Source organism: Podarcis raffonei, chromosome 6 (genome assembly GCF_027172205.1).
Source record: "Podarcis raffonei isolate rPodRaf1 chromosome 6, rPodRaf1.pri, whole genome shotgun sequence".
In the NCBI taxonomy this organism is placed as follows: domain Eukaryota; kingdom Metazoa; phylum Chordata; class Lepidosauria; order Squamata; family Lacertidae; genus Podarcis; species Podarcis raffonei.
Window position 1 is genome coordinate 67,203,537 of NC_070607.1, and position 18,979 is coordinate 67,222,515.

At 44.2% G+C, this 18,979-nt stretch overlaps 1 protein-coding gene across 6 annotated transcripts in view; it reads right to left on the reverse strand.

Moving 5' to 3' along the window:
- NAV1 (neuron navigator 1) overlaps window positions 1-18,979 on the reverse strand; it is a 263,232-nt gene that overhangs the window by 177,697 nt on the left and 66,556 nt on the right. For all 6 annotated transcript variants that reach the window (XM_053393690.1, XM_053393695.1, XM_053393694.1 and 3 more), the window contains one exon: window positions 18,660-18,766. In XM_053393690.1, coding sequence (XP_053249665.1) covers window positions 18,660-18,766 — 107 coding nt within the window. The remainder of the gene's footprint in view (window positions 1-18,659; window positions 18,767-18,979) is intronic.

Sequence of the window (18,979 nt, forward strand, 5' to 3'; positions counted from 1 at the left end):
TCATTGTACCTATTGTCCACTGAGCAGAGGTACTGGGTCAATGGTTTGTTGTGGTACCTTCTGCTTGCATTTGAAAAGCTGAGAAATCGTCACCTCCCTCAGATGAAATGATTGCTTGCCTGGGTGGAGAATGTGGGGTGAAACGGCTGTTTCAGCAGCTTGGCACTTCATTTTGAGAGCCCTTCAGAGGCAAGAAATGCAGAGAGCAGATCAGGTGGTTTCCCACTCAGCAAGTGAAGTGTGAAATGCCACATCTATCCTGCAGATTGGAAGTTACTCAGTTTCCTTTTGGAAACAAAACTAGCCACTCCGGTGCAGAATAAAGTCCCAAGGCCAAATACTACCTGCGTTCAGAAGAATAAAGCTTGAGATGCTAACAGGACTGTTCATTTCTAAATTCCCAAAAGCAGAGTGGCCACACTTGCACATCATCCCCAATAGGACAATGCAGATTTGCATATAATCTGCATGTATTAATTTATATGTGTAGGTGCAAATTTAGAAATAACTACTGTAATTTAAATAAAAATGCAGTGCAATCAAACAGTTCAGCTAGCACAAAGACTGTGCAATGGAACTTCCTCACCCTCTCCCTGCATGCCCCCTGTGCACCCTGTAATTTTGCTCTGAAGGGTTGGGGAAACACCCAGAGCAGGTGGGGGGGGGTGGCAGGAATGCAGGGAGAGGCAGGTAAACCCTCTTGTCCTAGTGGAACTGTTTCATTGGATACAACTCAATACATCTCACCATGGCTGGAAAACTGAGCAGGTAACCTGTATGCTATCCTGTCGGTGGGCAATTTCAGTGCTCTTTCTCTCCTTTCTTATGGTTATATAGCTATTAACTAAGTTAATAACAAAGCAACCATTCCAATAGAGGAGTCCTTCAAGCAGAGGACTGTCCTTTGTATTGTAGGACACATGTCCACTCTACAGAAAACTGATCTCAACCTCTTAGAGCAGCAGATTCCATAGAAGGCTCAGCAACCGGTCTGTGGATCTTTTCTCTTTGCAGAAGCCCATAGCAGAGAGCTTTGGCTCCAGTTAACCCTACTCCCGAGTTCTACAATAGCATTAAATGCCAGCAAACTCCAGGAGTATTAAATGCCAGCAAATCCATATTATGCACTCATATAATACATGATGCAAAGCAAACATTTCATAAATTAATTTCCATGCTTAATAATTACTGCCATATATCTCTTTTTGCAAAAGCTGCAGTTTTCTTGGCAGGCATTGAGATCTGAGAAAGCAAAGAGAGAGGAGAGCCATAATTCATCAGTTAGCAGGAAGAGAGTGATGTTCAGGGCAGAACTACACATTCGAAGAACTTCCAGAAGGGTGGCTGTGTTAGCCTGTTACAGCAAAGACTGTTGCAGAAGATAAACACATTTATAATGGCATATAAGCTTTCATTGACCCTTCTCCTCCCCACCACACACACAACACTACACATTATAGAAACTCAAATGGCAGCACTGTGTTAGGTTTCTCCTGTTGCCTTCATAACATGTCATATGCCTTATATTGTTTTGGGATGTCATTACACTATTCCCTTGCCTCCACCAGCAGCATCCTGTGAAATGAATCAGGAGGCAGTGAAACACATAGCTCAATGACCCCTCAGTATGAGGAGTGTAGAGGGGGATGTGATGCTAGTTTGCTGGTTTTGATAGCAGACCTGTGTCTGAGTCCCTTGCTTCAATGACCTTCTGAAACAAGATGTAACTTTGCCATCTCTGCATGCAGACCACATTTTACATTTGTGCCCAGGAGCAGGTAGAAGGCAGAATGCTCAGGTTAGGGGATAAAATAAAAATATGTAGCTCATTGCCATTTCTGAAAGAAGACCTACACTGGTATTCCCTGATCTGAAAGTAAAAACAAAAGATTTTGCAATGTTCCTAGTTACGTAAGTAGCTCCTGCGATGTTCTTTTTCATAACAGGGGAAATTAAAAATATTTCAAAACATTACATCTCAGGCATCCTGGCTGATGAGAGAATGCTGCTTATGTGTAGCAGTGCCTGAGTAGTAGTGGAGGAGGAAGGGGACATGCCTTGATCAGCTAGCAGACAGGTAGCAGGAGCAAAGGTAACTCAGTAACCAGAATAACCATTTCTACTTTTGGTTTTAAACAAGCCATTGGCAACTGGGCAACTGGAATTTTGCACTTCTGGTGTCTACACAATGTGAATCAATGACTCTGTCTTGGTAAAAAGCATCCGCTCTCTTAAAAACTATTGATTTATTTGGCTTAAGCTTACCATATGCTACTACAGGAACTGGGAACTGAACTCAGAGAGTCCTACTTTACTTTCGTGAAACCTTATCCAAGGTTCTTTGATCAGCAGTGATGGGCAATGTTCTGAGAGCCTGCTCACTGCTGCAGTGTACCCCTCTTCAGTGTACAGGGACAGGTTGCCTTCTGGTCACCCTGAGTTCACTGAGAGTGATGAGCTCGGCCAGGACCCTGCATGAACAGGCTCTTCATCCTATGTTAGAACATGCTGCACAACCTCTGAAATGCACAGGGGTCTCTTAGCAGGCAAGATTATATGGGGAAAGTTTCCTGTTCCTAGAACTTTTAAAACTTTTTTTTAAGGACCTAAGGACCTCCAGATGATGTTGGACTCCAGTTCCCATGAGTCCCAGCCTGCATGGTCAGGGATTATTTGAGTTGTGGAACAGAGGAAGCTGCATTGGTCCACCTAGTTCAGTGTTAACTACATTGACTGGCAGCAGCTCTCCAGGGTTTCTTGCATGGTGTCTCTCCCAACCTTCCCTGGAGATGTCATGAATTGAGACTGAGACCTTCTGCATGCAGTGCAGATGCTCTTCCACTGAGCTATGGCCTTTCCTTAAAACCCAACAAGATCTGGCCACAAGTTCCCTAACTCTGGTCTAAGTAGCAGACCTTGAAGTTTTGTCCTTTTGATCCAGCAATTTCTGCTTTCAAAATAATGTGCTCTTCAGTTGTAAAAACGACCACCTCCAATGAGAGGATCAAAGATAATGCATCTGATTTCTAGAAAGGGTTTTTCTTAGCCCTGGAGCCCTTTCATAGACTGTGGAGTGACTGGGTTTCAGGCACAAGAAACTCAGCTCCCTGTTTCAGGGAACACTAGGCTACGATCCTAGCATATTTGTTTGGGAGTTGTTTCAGAGTAAGATCCATTGAACACAGTGGGATGCTTCCAAGAAAACATGTTCACCTGTGCAACACAATCAGAATTGAAGTCTGGCCGTAACAATGTCTGGTTTAAAGCCAAGCAGTGATAAAACAGGCACACCACCCACCCAGAATAGCCTGAACCGCCCTTCTCCACCCCATCCCCAGTCATGCCCTAGGGACTTGAGCCTGACTGAATGCAGTTCCATCATCCACAGAATTCCAACAAAATAAAGTAAAAGGAAGTGGGCTCTGATTATAGTCTCTCTTTTTTGGCTAATTATCCTTCCTGTGGGAGGGGGCAATTAGCTCTATCTGGTGACCTCACAGGATCCCATGGCAACAGACAGGATATATCGCATTAGAGGACATTATCATGTTGGGGCAGGGTGGGAGAGAGACAAAAATTGCTTCAGGCCGAGAACTCAAAACTCAACTTTTCTGTGGCTTTTAGAACACTCCACTGGGGATCACGGGAACTAGGATTTGGAAAGCAGGAAGGAACTAATCAGGCTGCCTATTGCTTGAAGCTTCAACTAGCAATTGATGAAACACCAAACACCCCAGTGACCAAAATGTAGAAATCCAAAAGGGGAAAAGTTTTAACAGTCTTGAAACTGAGTTTCTGCCTCGGTGTCAGTCCAAAGAATCTCATAAGTTATCTACCACTAGTGAAAGTAGGTATTTAATTATATTTAATTTAAAGCTAATTAAATATTTTAATATTTACTGTTGTTTTTCAGTTTTAATTAACCAGGTGTTCTTGCAACAAAAATCAGTAAACAGTTGTTGATCTGATTGAGCACCTCAGGTTTTGCACATGTTTGGCATGCATTTTAATGGCCAATAGCACCGGTTAAGAAATCTAAATTAAGCAATAAATACATGTGGCACTTTAAATTGACTGGAAGGAAAATCAATTTCCATTGCAAACAATCAAGATTTAAATGTAGTAAATGAAGAAGAAGAGGTCTAAAATTAATCTACAATTCTGATTCCATGAGTCTAATTTCTGTTCAAGAGATAGAGACCCATTTTGCACATAACACTGACCATAGTTTAGCACTGTGGGGGGAAAGCCTAGGGGAACCTTGAGCTCACCTTCTGCCCCCTTCCTCCTTGCTGGTGTGGCTGTGAAGCTTCCACTTTTAAACTCACTTCCCATTATGTTATAAAACCACTTCTGGCTAGTTTAAAAAACATGTTAACAAGCAGTATTGCAGAAGCACTGCAATGTTTAACAATACTGTGATTACTTTGTGAAAGGTAATAGAAGAAGAAGAAGAAGAAGAAGAAGAAGAAGAAGAAGAAGAAGAAGAAGAAGAAGAAGGAGGGAGCAGTGCTCACTGCAACTTGCAGCAAAATGGCTCTCTTGCATCAGTTCCTTGGGGGAACACAATTGGTGGATTCACTTGCAAGTTTGAGAAGCCACTGGTTGATGTCACCTTGCCCTGACCTCATGTGCCTGTCTGCATGGTTGCTGAAGAGCAAGGCTATGCAAATTGGGGGAGGGTGCCAAGATCTTGCAACTGAATGAGTAAGTTGTGTCTAACTTAAAGTTTCACTGGCCGGGATGCACACACAGTTCTCAACTGCAGGAATGTGACTGTGGTGTGATGAACCAGCACCAGATAAGGGTATGGGTTTCTTAATGCTGAAAAGCACTTGTATACTTGATCTTCTTTGTGCCTTAAGAAGTTTCCTCCCTTGAAGAAATCAAAGTATTGATTCAGGGTCTCAAACAAACAACCCCCCCACCATCATTTAGAGGGGTCCTCTTCTGATGTTTGGGTTTTAGAGAATCCCTTAAGATCACCTAAATTTTTCTCATAATTGGTGCCATGGACAGCGAATGACCCAATTGAGCCAATATGCTTCTGATAATCAGGCGTACTCATGCTGTGTTCACACTCCCATTTAGTGTGCACTCATTGCATTCCCAGTGCTGTGTGTTTAATCCATATTCCCATGACATTATCCAAAATGCATATGCATCCTGTACTTCATTGTAAAATGCTACTGTTTGAAGCATTGTTTCTCAAGCCAGCTTCACACCAGCTAGAGTCCTTAAACTGTTCCTAATTCACCTAAGTAGGAACACATCCCTAGTCACTGCCCTCTGGTGTGTACAACAGAAATGAATCTGACACTAATGAAGCTCTGCTGATGTGAACAGCTAGTGGGGAAAGAGCTGTGAAACACATCAGGGGGAAACAGCTTCACTGTGTACTAACACAGTAATGTGAACAGATCCAATCCAGGGTGACTTTTAATACAAAAAAACAAGTGAAGCAGCCAATATTGGCAAGAGTGCCTCACTCAGCACAGATCTCACTCACCTAACTCCTAAGAAAGGATATCTGGATAATACAAACACAGGCACACTTAAAACTGGTGTAAGATTTTGTGTGTGTGTGTGTGTGTGTGTGTCTTCCTATCTGTCTTCATAACAAATAATGTCTAAGTAATATAGTAATCAAATTAGCAGAGACTTCCTGGCCAGCCTTTAACCATATCTACTTGGGAGTTAGGTCACAGTGAGTTCAATGGGACTTGCTCCCAAATAAGCATATACAAAATTGTCTTGTATGTTTTCAGGCCACTGTTTCCAAATCCTCAAAGCAAAACACACAACTTCCAGAGGGGCAGCAGTGTTAGTCTGCTGGAGCAAACTTGTTGCCATTCATTCAAACACTGAAAAAGTCTATTTAAGAACTTAAAAACTGCCCTGGGACCATTAGGGTTGAAGGGTGACTTTAAAAATATAATAAATATTTTTAAAAATGGGTATATAAGAAGATATATAGTACATTACATTGTCCTATCTTAAATGTGGAATAAAAGTAAAGGTAAAGGACCGTTGACAATTAAAAGTCCAGTCGCGAATAACTCTGGGGTTGCAGCACTTATCTTGCTTTACTGGTCGAGGGAGCTGGTGCTTACCTTCCCGCCGCAGTGGTACCTCTTTATCTACTTGCACTTTGATGTGTGCTTTTGAACTGCTGTCGTGGGGATTCAAACTGCTGACCTTCCAATCAGCAAGCCCTAGGCTCAGTGGTTTAGACCACAGCGCCACCCTTGTCCTCAAAAAATGTGGAATAGTAAAAAAGCGAAAGATTTATACGATCTGAAGAGAAACCAGAGTAGAGGGGCCCACTAGGGGGTGCATAAGAAGATGGCCAACAATAACATCTCTCCGACCCACGGGAGGTATTTGGAGGCTATTTTGGGAGTAAATTAGCCTCCCAAAAACCCACTCAAGATGGTGAGTGGGGCCGTATGCCTGCTGTGCCCGATACCACCCCCGAATTTTTGAGGGGGATGGGGGCATTAGGCACAAAACCCTCTTGTGGGATTTCGGCACTCCTGGACGCTGTCTCTGACCTGCGCCACTAGCTGCAAGAACTTCAAAAGAAACAATTTGGCACGAAGGAAATGCACATACTTCAGGAAATGAGGAGGAGTGAATACTGCAACAGAAGAGGTCTCTGGAAAAACAAGATTTAAATTATGAGAAGATACGTCAAGATACGGTATGGCAAATGACTGATGGGGGAGGGGGGAAAACGTTTTATTTTACTCATGTGATTAACCCCAAGAATCCCCTCCCTTCAAGAGTCAAAAGCCAGAAATGAGGTTTTAAGGACTTAAGCTGTGAATCTAAGGCTGTATGGAGATAAACTTTCGAACCAAAGCATGTTTTTAGAAGACTGTGGAATGTATAAGAGCTTTGTTCTGACGCAGTCAAAAATGCCGTCGTCGCCATCTTGGGAAGCTCTGTCGGAGGAATAAGCCTGGGAGGAGGACAGTGAAAGAGAGCGTGTTTACATTGTGGGAGAGACTCCTCAAAGAGGCTTTAAGAACGACAGAGCTATGAATTTACGAGGGAAAAAGTGATCTTATCTCCGAAGGTGACGATTTATGGGAACCATCTGGATTGAGGTTCACGACGGGAAATCTACGCAGTAGTATTATCGGTGTATATCGGCTAAGGAGACCATCAGAAGAGACCATAAAGGACAAAGAGAAAATATCTGATTAAGAAGTGATGTGGAAACAGCAAGATAAGATTGGAAAGAACTATGAATATGTGTTTGGACTGTTTGAACATCTATTTGGACTTATTTGGACTGATTTGGACATTAATGCAGAAGTAATGATTAGATCAGAATCCTTCCTCGGATCTGGAAGTATGGGACCCCCCAACAAAATTTAAAAATTCGGCACTGTAATTTGGAATTTATGTGATGTGGTTTGATTCGATGTGATTGGCCGGTTAATAAAAATTTATTTTAAAAAAATGTGGAATAGGCCAAAGCAATTACTGAAGCATTTCAAGCCAGCTTTGTTATTCAAAGCCTAGACAGCTAACCAGCTCTCCATCACAGCATAGCATAACTGGAATCCAGAAGACATGCCAAACTAAGGAAGAGGAACAAAAGTAGCCAGGGGCACATCCCTTTTATGGATAAAGGACTCAAGGACTAAGGGGTAGTGTTATGACAAACCCACATGGTTAATGAGGGCATTCCAGTTACTATTTCACATTGTGCGGGGACTGGGGGAGGGAAATTAAGGCATCAATCCTGGCCCATTAGGGGGGAAATGCCAAAATATGTATTATGCCAACCAAACTGTCACAAAATACTGTGCAGGCTTTCAAGTTTTCTGAAAGTCTTCATCAGGTCAGATGGTAAATGAAGCAAGGAAACTAGGTGGGAGGTGACAGGGGTGAAATGTAGCTAATGCCAATGGCATGAGTCTGCATTTGGTCATAGTCTTAGAGGGCTTGCCCATATGTGGACATGTATCTTGCTGCTAAGGATCTGTCAGTTTTGGTTCTCTGCTTCTCATTTTTCCAAACTTAAATTCAGTTCTCCACATTTTTCAACAATTTGCCATTAAAAAAAAAAGCTTCATGAAAATTAATCAACATTTTAGTGTGAATTTCTTCTTATAACCTCTTTTTTATATGCTGGTTTTTTTTACTAGTGTATACATTTTTGCAAGCCACATCCCCCCAGTGGCGTAGCGTGAGGGGTGCAGGGGGGGCCGGCCGCACCAGGCGCAACATCTGGGGGGGGCACGCTCGCACTCACAGCTCTCTGCCCCTACTAAAATCCACGGGTTAGGGGGCGCAAATTACTTGCCTTGCCCCGGGTGCTGACAACCCACGCTACGCCACTGCATCCCCCAATATACTGCATACTTGTCTATTTATTTATTCTTTGAAAGTGCAATCCACGGCTTTAAATACATACTGAATCAAATTTCTCCTCCATCCCTACTTCTACAAATACATTCCTTTTACCTTCAAATTTGATAAGAGTGGTCCACACTGTCCCAGCTATATGACTGGGCATTCCAGTATGCTGGATCCATCTTTTTAAAAGATTTGTGAGACTTTAGAAGCCCTGAAGGGTTTGGAATGTCCAGAGCTCCCATTTTTTATTCAGGATATAAAAACCTACAGCTTGGCTTCTTGAACAAAGGAGATCTAATCATCTTTAACGACATTATAAATTTCACTTCCTCAAGGGAAAAAAAATCCACATCTCAAGTAGCATCCAGAATCTAGCCTTCTGCCAGATAAGGCAGGAGAAAGACAATAGTTTTTAAAAGAGAGCAAAGTGGTTTGAGAGAGGCTTCTATTGTGTGCACAGTGCTTTTGTTCCACTGGGGTAAAACATGTTTTGCAGGATTTTTTGAAAGACACCCAAACCTAGAGATGTCTAGGTTTTGCCAGGAGGTAAAAGAGCCACAGAGCCTAGGACTTGCCGATCAGAAGGTCGGCGGTTCGAATCCCCGCGACTGGGTGAGCTCCCGTTGCTCGGTCCCTGCTCCTGCCAACCTAGCAGTTCGAAAGCACGTCAAAGTGCAAGTAGATAAATAGGTACTGCTCCGGCGGGAAGGTTAACAGCATTTCCATGCGCTGCTCTGGTTCACCAGAAGTGGCTTAGTCATGCTAGCCACATGACCCGGAAGCTGTACGCCGGCTCCCTCTGCCAATAAAGCGAGATGAGTGCCGCAACCCCAGAGTCGGTCACGAGTGGACCTAATGGTCAGGGGTCCCTTTACCTTTACCTTTAAAAGAGAGATGATTGTGCACTCCCCAAACAGTATTCAGCCCCCTTTTCAAGCTGTCTTCAGGACCATTACCTATCTCTAGCTTATGAAGCCACAGAGAAATCCATACAGAGAAACCATAATACCATTTCTCACTTCCCTTATGAGTGCTGCAAATCAATAAGGGAATCCCAAAGTTTGTACAGTGCATCACTTTCTGCACGGTATGTTGGAATGACTCATAATTCACAAGTCTAAACTAGCCATTTTCTCCCTAGTTATCAGTAGGAATTTTAACAGAGTGCAACACTCTAGTTTGCTTCAATAAAGGCTTCTCGTTCCACCTCTACCCCAATATACACTCTGGAGTCCGTGGTATAGACATACTCTCTGAAATCATACTAGCCTCAGGAGGTTTGGGTCTTACTTATGTTCACTTGCTTACCTGCAGAAATCCAGCAATCAGCAGTATATCTCAAATCCTAACAAGCCGGGGAACAGAAGGGAGCAATTTACAGGAAATCTTGGAAAGCTGAAAATGATCCATAAACTAACCTCTCCCCTTTCTCTCCCACTGTTTTTATATTCTTTGCACATCCCTAGAGCATCCCACCATTCTCTTCTTCAGAGCCAGCTCCTTTGCTACCTTGGCAACAGCCACCCCAGTATCATTCAATTTAAAAAAAGAAGACGAACTGAGAGGTCTGATGAATTTACAAAATCAATTTGCACTGGGAAATTTATCCCCTCCCTCCACATCATTCCTATAAGGAATAATGTAACTTAATTTCCCCTCTTCCCTCCTCTCTCTGCAAAACCTCCCAGTGTATCAGTGGCTGCAGTAAGCTGCATACAGCCTACAAAATACAACTGATCTGCAAGAAATGTCTGTGAATGGTTCATTGAAAAATGACTTTGTAAACCACGGATTCAACCATTGGCCTGATGGGGGCTGTGGGTAAAACACTTCAGCAGACAGCATACAGCACGCAGCAGCTTCTATTAAGTGCAGAGGCTTTATTTCCTAATTATCTTTGCCAAATAACTCCCCTGTGGATATAACATTACTAGATGTCAGAGTGCATCTACCATGGAGCTCAACTGCTGCATTTTGATTTTATTTTTAATGCATCCTCCTGTCTCATTTCTAAGTGTCCTTTGGAATAGATTCTCCCTGCATGTCAGAATTAGGAAAACTAGAGTAAAAAAAAAAGAATACTGTGGAAAGAAGGGTTGCACACAATGCACAGTCGCTGAGCAAGGATAATGGAGCAATTAAACAATTAGAGATATGGAACAATGCTGCTGTATTCCTCTTGCCATGTGTAACGGAGGGTTCATTTCAGCTCCAGCCTCCTGATGGGATGCAAACTGGGCAAAGGGCTTGGCCTTCTCTCAAGAGAGCAGCAGAATCAATTTGTCCCATATACTGTCCATTCTCTTCTCCTCGGCTTGGGCAATGATTCATGAGAAACATCCTCATAAAGGTGGGAATTATATGCCCAGAAAATTCTGTTTACAGGAATAACAGTGTTTGTCCTGGACAAAAGGAGTTAGTTGGAAGGAAGCTGACAATCAGCTGCGGGAAAACAGTTGCCACTCCATATGGAATTACCATTCTGTATGTGCCACCACATAATGTATAACAGGGCTTTAAAACCAGAAAGGCCAATTCTACATGGATAAGTCAACTCAGATCAGCACAGAGCAGCACTAGTTTCTAGGTGTGGTTTCTTTTTATTTCTGTGCAAAAGATGAATCCATCCCCATAGAGGGGAAGCACTTGCCATGCAGTATGGGAGCATACCATGACCCCTTTGCCCTGCAACATATAATTAATTATATGAGACTATTCAGATCAGTACACAGAATTACCTTGGACATGTGGGTTCTTGTTTTGTTTTCTCTGCCCACATTCTAATGTGGGTAATAGCGCCCTCATTCTGATTTTAAACAGCAAATTAGGTGGGGCGGGGTGACCTTTCCTCCCACAGGCTGTTCTTCAAATTCCCCTCACAGCTGATTTCTCCTGCCATGTTTTTAACTTCCATATATTTGGTCTCAGCACAGAAATGCCAGAGCTACCTCTAGCCTTGCCCACAAAAGCTTATGACACTTTAAACCTGATTGTTTTTAAGGTGCCATAGAATCCTTGTGTCATTTAGATTGCCATGGAATTCTAAACATGGATATGTGAGTTATTTTATATGGGGAAATGCGCAAAGGCTATTGTTTTGTTTTTGGCCTTGGGAGAGGTGGCAATCCTATTTATCTCGTATTTCCTTTGTTCCTTGCCATGGTGTGGTCTTGTGATGAAAGCAAAGCTCTTTGGAGAAGAGCTGGCAGCATGTCTGAAAACTCGCTGCTTCAAGTGCCCTTGTTGAACACAGTTGCAATAATATCAGTTTGGGTCACATCCCCGTCACAAAGGGCTGGGAGGGAATTTCATGTCATATGATGCACACAGGAGAGAAAGCACTTGGAAACTAGACTGTATCACTGCTGCAGGAGAGCCATAGGGCTATTTGCCCACAGGACCAGGAGGCAACTGTGACAATCCTCACCAATTCAATTCAGCCTTACCCAACCGTAGATGTGCAGGGGAGTGCAGATCCTGCACCCCCCCTCTCCCATCCCCCACCATGCAGCTGCAGCTCCGATGAGTGGGAACCAGTTCCCATGCCAGATCTGCACTCACCCATCCTTCTAGCCTGGTCACGCCAGATAATGTTTCACCCACAGGGCCAAGCACACAGGCTATTTCCTAGCCAAACACTACAGTTTCCAGCCACAGTAAATTAAACAGCAGGAACTTGCAGAAGAGCCGCAGTAGAAATGTGGCAGTGACCCCCTGCTTTCTATTCTCCCAGGCAGGTCAGGGTCCAGGACAGCTGGTCCCGGCTGGCCCTGGACTCACAGGGATCGGATGTCCTAATGAGAGTGGGAAAGCAGAGACAAGCCCCACACAGCTCTGGTGAGCTCCTGGGTGAGATTACATTGCAGCTGGGAAGCATGTGGGTTTCTCCCTCTCCACCATGGTCTCTCATTCCCTTAGAGTAAAGACAGTGCCTAAACTGCCCTTGAGGAGGAAACATTACCCCCCCCCCCAAAATGCAGAGTCCATGCCTAGCAGCATCACCTTAACCTTAATGGAGCCTGTGGCTGTGTACACATTGCCGTTTACTCGGACACTGTGGCTGGTGCTCTGAAGCTGAGTATTCATGATGTCAGCCACAATCCATACGTTTTCTGTAGTTTCTTGAAAAACAATTTTGCTTGATGCACCTTCCTTCAAACCAGCTTCCATCTGATTTGAAAACATAAGCCACGGTTAAGCTGAGGTGCGTGCATTTGAGACAGCCGTTGCACATACACAGATGACACTTTCTAGGACTATGAGTTGGGGGGGAGGTGGCAGGTACAGAGAAACAAATCAGGTAATGCACATTGGGTGAAGGCACCCTTGACCCCTCTTTGGCATGTACAGCAACCAGTAAAAATGTGACTTGAAGCACAGCAGGAGGAAACGACCTTGCTACATTTGAAGCCACCGATGTGTACATTGCCTGAATTTTACACAGAGTGGCAATTTGCAAGCTACTTCATGGAAGCTTATCAGGGCTTCAGCAAAGAGAACACCAGTACTAACTGATAAGCTTTCTGGAATTTCTTTGTATTCTAAGGTGCACTCTCAGTCCATGGGAAACAATGCTCAAGAGGCCTAAGGAATGGGTAGACTATGGAAGACAAGGCAAGCAGCCCTCCAGGCCTCTCTATCAGCCCTTGGGACTCTCCCCAGGCCACGTCCATCATTGCACGTTTTTGGAAAACCTCTGGCTGCAATGTGTCTCTGAACTGTGATCATGCCTCTCATTTCTCTGCATGGAAGAGAAATGGGGTGGTGGTAGTGTCGAATCCTCCGGCTTATGCATGGCTGGAATGTTGCTTATCATACAAAGGTAAGAGCCACATCCACTGCTCTGCCCACTGTCGCCTCTGGCCATCTCTACTGCTGGCATGTGGTGCCTGGAGGGTTCCCTAGGAGACCTTCCTCTGCCCCAGCCTAAGGTGGATCATGACGATAGCTTACCTTGCCCTCAGCACTGCCCATCAGTGTGGACAATACTGCAGGGGCTGCCAGCCATGCACCCACAGGCACACAGATACTTGCAAAGGCTCTTCTGATGCCTGCAGGGTGTGGTCCCCCAGTGCAATTAGGTTTGAGAGAAGCAACTCTGTTTCAGCCAGTAAAAAAGCTGGCTGCCATTCCGGTGTTGGTCATGTAGACACAACGGTTTCTCAAGCTTTCAGGTGTGCCCATAGATCCAGAAAGGCTGGCGCCCCCACAGTATGTGAGCCAGTAGGCCTAGCTTAACGTAATGCATTTTCCTGTGTTTCCACATTCAGTCAATCTGCCTCCAGATCTTACTTATTTGTTATTTGTGTTATTTATTTATGTTGCCTTCAATAAAATATTCAAGGGGGCTTGAAATAAAAAAGAAAGCCCAATGCTATAATAAAAACCACGCTATCCATAAAAACCAACAACAGTTTAAAACCGATTGCTTACCCAGCTCTTCCTGCCTGGAGGGCCTGTGTGGAAAAGCAGGAGAGAGAACAATAGGCGACGGATCACAAGACGCCACCCGCACTACCTACTTCTGCAATTGCTAATGGCAAATGATGAGCTGTGTGGCTGCCCCTCAGCCTCGCTCTCACACAGCCATTCCTTCTTAGCTTGTCACTGAGATCACAGGAGACCTGGAATATTGTGCAGTGTGCCTTTGAGCTGAATGCATATAAGGCATCACTTGTGGAAAGCACCATCTGCCCTCTCTTTCACCTCTAGTGCATTTCATGCCATTAGGCACGTTGCGGCCCTTTCTCCCCTCCCGCCCACCCAGCCGGCTCCTCCAATAATGATTTGGCGCTCCCGCCCCTCCAGTGCATTGGTCGTGACATGACCCGCCATCTCAGGAACTGACTCCAGAGCTCCCATCTGTCAAAGCAGTCAGGTTACTAGCAGCACGGGATAAGTGCCTGGCAATCCATCTGCCTCCGTCCTTGTACTGGAGCACAAGGTATCCTTATTTGCTGCGGCGCTAGTCACGGGAAAAGAAAAGGCTCTGCTAGGCACTAGCAAAGCAGGTGAGCACTACACTTCCACTCTGCGCCTTCAGTTTGTAGGACACCACACCCTCTGAAGGCAGCAGGTCAGATCCTGATAACCCAAGACAGGGGCAGTTTTGTGTGCTGACCATCTATAGCAAGGATGGGCATCTCGTGTGGCCTTCAGCCTAATTTTGTACAGATGTGGGAGGCTGGATGGGGTAGGGGAGAGCCAAAATGGGTGAAATGATGAAACGAGGAGAGGAGAAATGCATCTGGCAAGGACAATCTGCCTCTTTCCCAGCAGCCTGCTGAGTAAGGAGGAAGAAGGAGTAGAGGTGTCAGAAAGAGAGAGAAAGAAGAAGTGGGGGCTGCATAACGAGAGAGAAGGAGAGGCCCGCATTCACCACCCTGCTTATTGCCAACATGCAGCCCCTGACTGATTATCTCCCAAGGGAATGGAATCCTCAACTATGACTTATAGCTAAGGATCCCTTTCCAAGTCTAAAGGTATATAATGAAGGCAGCAGCCAAACTCCCTGGGGGAGAGCATTCCACAAATGGGGAACCACTGCAGAAAAAGTCTGTTCTCATGTTGCCACTCTCCAGACCTCTTGTGGAGGCGGCGCACAAAGAAGTAAGCAGTTTCATAACTTGGGGGCTGCTCCAGAGAATGCCCTCTTCTAGACCACCCCTGCCACCACCCGGAGCTTTTGAGGGTGACAGAGCCGCCAAAAGGGCCCCCACTGCCCATTTTAGCACCCAAGAGGCTCTTTAGGGAGGGAGACAGCCTCTCAGATATTTGGAAATGGGGAGAAATGAGAGGTTGGGGTTTTGTTTTGAACCCCTCATAATTCAAGCACTGAGCATATCTGGCTGAATCAACTTCTCTCTTTCCATTTCTTCCCACCAGGGAGTCCTTTCCTGCAAAGCTCCTGAATGGGCCCATAATCCTGTTAACAGCACGCGTGCTGCCCATTCTTTTCCTGAGAGGCCCCAAGGGGGATTTGCATCCTGCGCCCTAGTGGGACTAATTCCATTGCAGCCCAGTAACGCCACTTGCTATAATGACCCCCCTCTGGAGCTGCTGAACTGGGCTCACAAGAAGTTTTCATGCAAATGCAGAGGGAGGCAGATCCCAGCAATCAGCCTCCCAAATCCTAGGAAAAGCAGTCACTCAGTTTTGCCTGGCCACTGACATCCGTGCCGGTTCCCCACCTAAGATTTAGGCAGATGGTTAACATTTGAAAATGTGAAATGCCATGGCTCAGACCTATCCCATGAAACTCTATCCCGTTAAAAAAGAAAACAAAAATTTTAAAGGATCTTGCAGTCGCTATAGAGGACAAGCACAGCATGTGCAGTATTTTAAAGGGGAGGGGAGCAAGATGAGAGTTGCATCCAAGAACATGTATCATATGCTCCAACATATTGAGTCTCAAAAACCAGGACACGCAACTTCCTGTCTGTGTTTCGCACGAGTCATGTGACCCGTTTGAGATCACAGTGCCCAAAATCATGCATTTTGGGGTACTGCGCAAGATCACGGCTTTGTGTTTTTTCAGGGGGGAATACTCTGGGGGGCGAGATCTCAGTGCAAGATCGTGCAAGATCGCAGCCCTCAAAATGGCTGCCATACTGTGTATCTCTTTTTTCTGGAATACTTGCGGGGTATGGAATATGTGGAATACCAAAACAATATCCTGCAACGGTAATGTTTTTCTTGAGCAAAGGTGTCTGGGCACAGCACAACAAAATGCACATTTATTGCACAGAAACCACCTAGAATTTCCCTTGCAGAAGGGATGTCAATCCAGTTGTCTATCAAGATCTAAAATAACTGAATAGGTAGATGAAAGAGACTGGAGTGCACTGCACACCAAAATTTTGCAAAACATTTGGGGAGTAAACTAGGAAAATGGACTTTGATTATCCTGCTTGTCTGTATCTTGCTATCAGTCTTGAGATACAAAGCATACTTTGTCAACATAAAAAGGAATTTTTGATGGAGCCTTCACTGTAACTGCTGTTTCATTCAGCTATAAGGATCAAAATTGATATAAATAATCCTTCATCAACCAATCTAACATGTCACTATAACGCCAGGATATTTACAGCACAATCCTATGTCTGTCTACTCAGAGTTAAGAACGGGCCTCACTTCCAGTTGATTTTGCCAGTACTTCAGGCAGCAAAATGGTATGGGCCAGCCCTGGCAGTCATGAATAAAATGAAACTGAGGAGGAAGATCCAACCTTACACGGGTGTGACTGACAACAGTATGGTGTCCTGGAATATTTTATTGACAAAAATACTGAACTGTGAGTTTGAAAGAGCCGCTTAGTAATAATTGAGCCCAATTCTAAGGAGAGAATGAATTTAGGGGAATTCTTTTCTTAAAATTAAATCCTTTCACTGATCCACATCCTCAGCTCCTTAATACATTGCTTCTCCGCTTAACAATGCAAGACTAGAAATTGAGGCTATTCCTGGAAGCACTTAATATTATTCAATCACAGGCAATGACTTTCACCAATATATTTCGCTTCTGAAATGGCAATCATGATAATGATGAACCACAAACCTTACACTAATATTTTAATGCTGCTAGAGTGGTCTTCGCTTTAACTGAGATTGATATATGTGACTTTCACCACCACTGCATCATCATCGTTGCATCTGACTTTCACCGTCATAGCAATCACAGGTGCTGCTGTTAAATATTACGCAATATTTCAGCTCCATATTAAGCTGTGTCATAACTTTGATGCTGGATATCCTATCCTGTTCCCTCCAAATGTTACAGCAAACTTGAAAACACCTTACATTGACCCATGTGATAAGAATATTACCAGTATATCTTTAATATGTAAGCCTTCACTTAACAGGACAATGGAAGTACTCCCTACAGTACAAAGCTATACATGTTTATTTAGAAGTAAATCCCGTTGTGTTCAGTGGAACTTGCCCACTACGTCTGTTTAGGATTGTAGTCATAATTAAACCCCACAACCTCACAGTAGTGTCCATTCATTGTCCCCGTTTGTGCTTTGAAGAAAAGGTTCTATTAATTACCAGCACAGGGTTTTTGTCGCAGCTGATTGTTACACCGCTCTCTAAATCAGGAAGTTTTATGGCTGGACCGCCATCCCTGACCATTGGCCATACTAGCTGGGACTGTTGGGAGCTGGAGTCCAGCAACATCTGGAGGGTCACAGATACCCTCTCCCTGCATTAAACGGGATGTCCCAAGATGGGACAGCAACCGATGAGAACATCTAGGAGTATGTGAGAGAAAAACCATATTGTCCATATACATAAGAACGACCACTAACCGCCTACCAAATTAGGATAAAATTAAGCAATCCTTTCTTTAATAACATTACATAAAACAGATTGTATATGTAAGAAACCAATAAACATCTCCATCACATTATCCTGGTCAACACAGAGGAGATTTGTATTTCCCATGGTTTGAAGCAAACTATAGCAGTATTATCCTCAGACAAGAATATATTCAAAGCCTGATTCAAACCATATACCAGTCTGAATGCAGACATAGGGTTACCCTCATTCATACTAAGTATATGAATGATTTGGTCTACCCATTGCATTTGAGATGTTTGTGGTTTTACATTGTGATCATAGTAACTTCCCCACAGACATCACCATCGCAATGTTGGGTGGGGGATTCTTTAGGTTTACAGGCATCTCAAACTCACTCGATAGACATTTTAAACTGGACTGTATATTTACATGATACCAGTGCTGTGTCCTCCATAATCCTTATCATCTGCCCTGAGTCATCCATCTTAAGGTGAAACTACAGATGCCATGCAGTTGACATTCACAAGTCAAAATTTTAAAAAGCAGCTGTGGGGAGACTGCAGTCTTGTGTGGAAGCCTTGGAAGGGGGAAGAATTGCTTGTGCTGATGGAACCATCTCCTTAACACCGTGTTGAATTATTCCCTTAAAGAAGAATGGTTTGCTCATTCAGAGGACATGATGAATACTCTTCTCAAGATAAGCAAAGAGAAAGAGACCAAAACTTTTGGTGGTTCCCCCCCTAAATCCAAAACCTTGGATTTAAGTCTAGAAAGCATGGGATTTCCATTGTGTTTATTCCCCACCCTGCAAATCAACTGATATGTGGTTGTTCAACAATGTCTACATCGGTGGCTACCAACACCTACAACCTGATACATAAAAGCAGACCCACCTCCCTCTGCAGCCAACCGTATGTCATGCACTCTGATCCACTGGCTGCCTTTCCTTCCTCATGAGGAAGGGATCTCTCCAGTTTTTCCACTTACCCATGTTTCTCAATCTATGTTCAGGCCCTTCAGTAAGGTTGGGCTGCTGCTCTTCACATGCAGACTCCTCTTTAGATGAGCTGCTCCTCTCTTTCTCACCCTGTCGCCTAGTAGGCAGAGGAAGCACATCAAGTCAGTCACTCTACATACTCACTTGTATGTTCGGCTATATGAGCAAATTGCATGGACGGTTCCTTATAGTTCAATCCATTGTTCAGGCCCTCATTCACAAAGAAACAGCTACCAGAACAGCTCCTATACATCCCATCTAGGCAGCTGGGTGAGGCCAGCCTTCACCAATGTCTGGGTGCAAGACTACT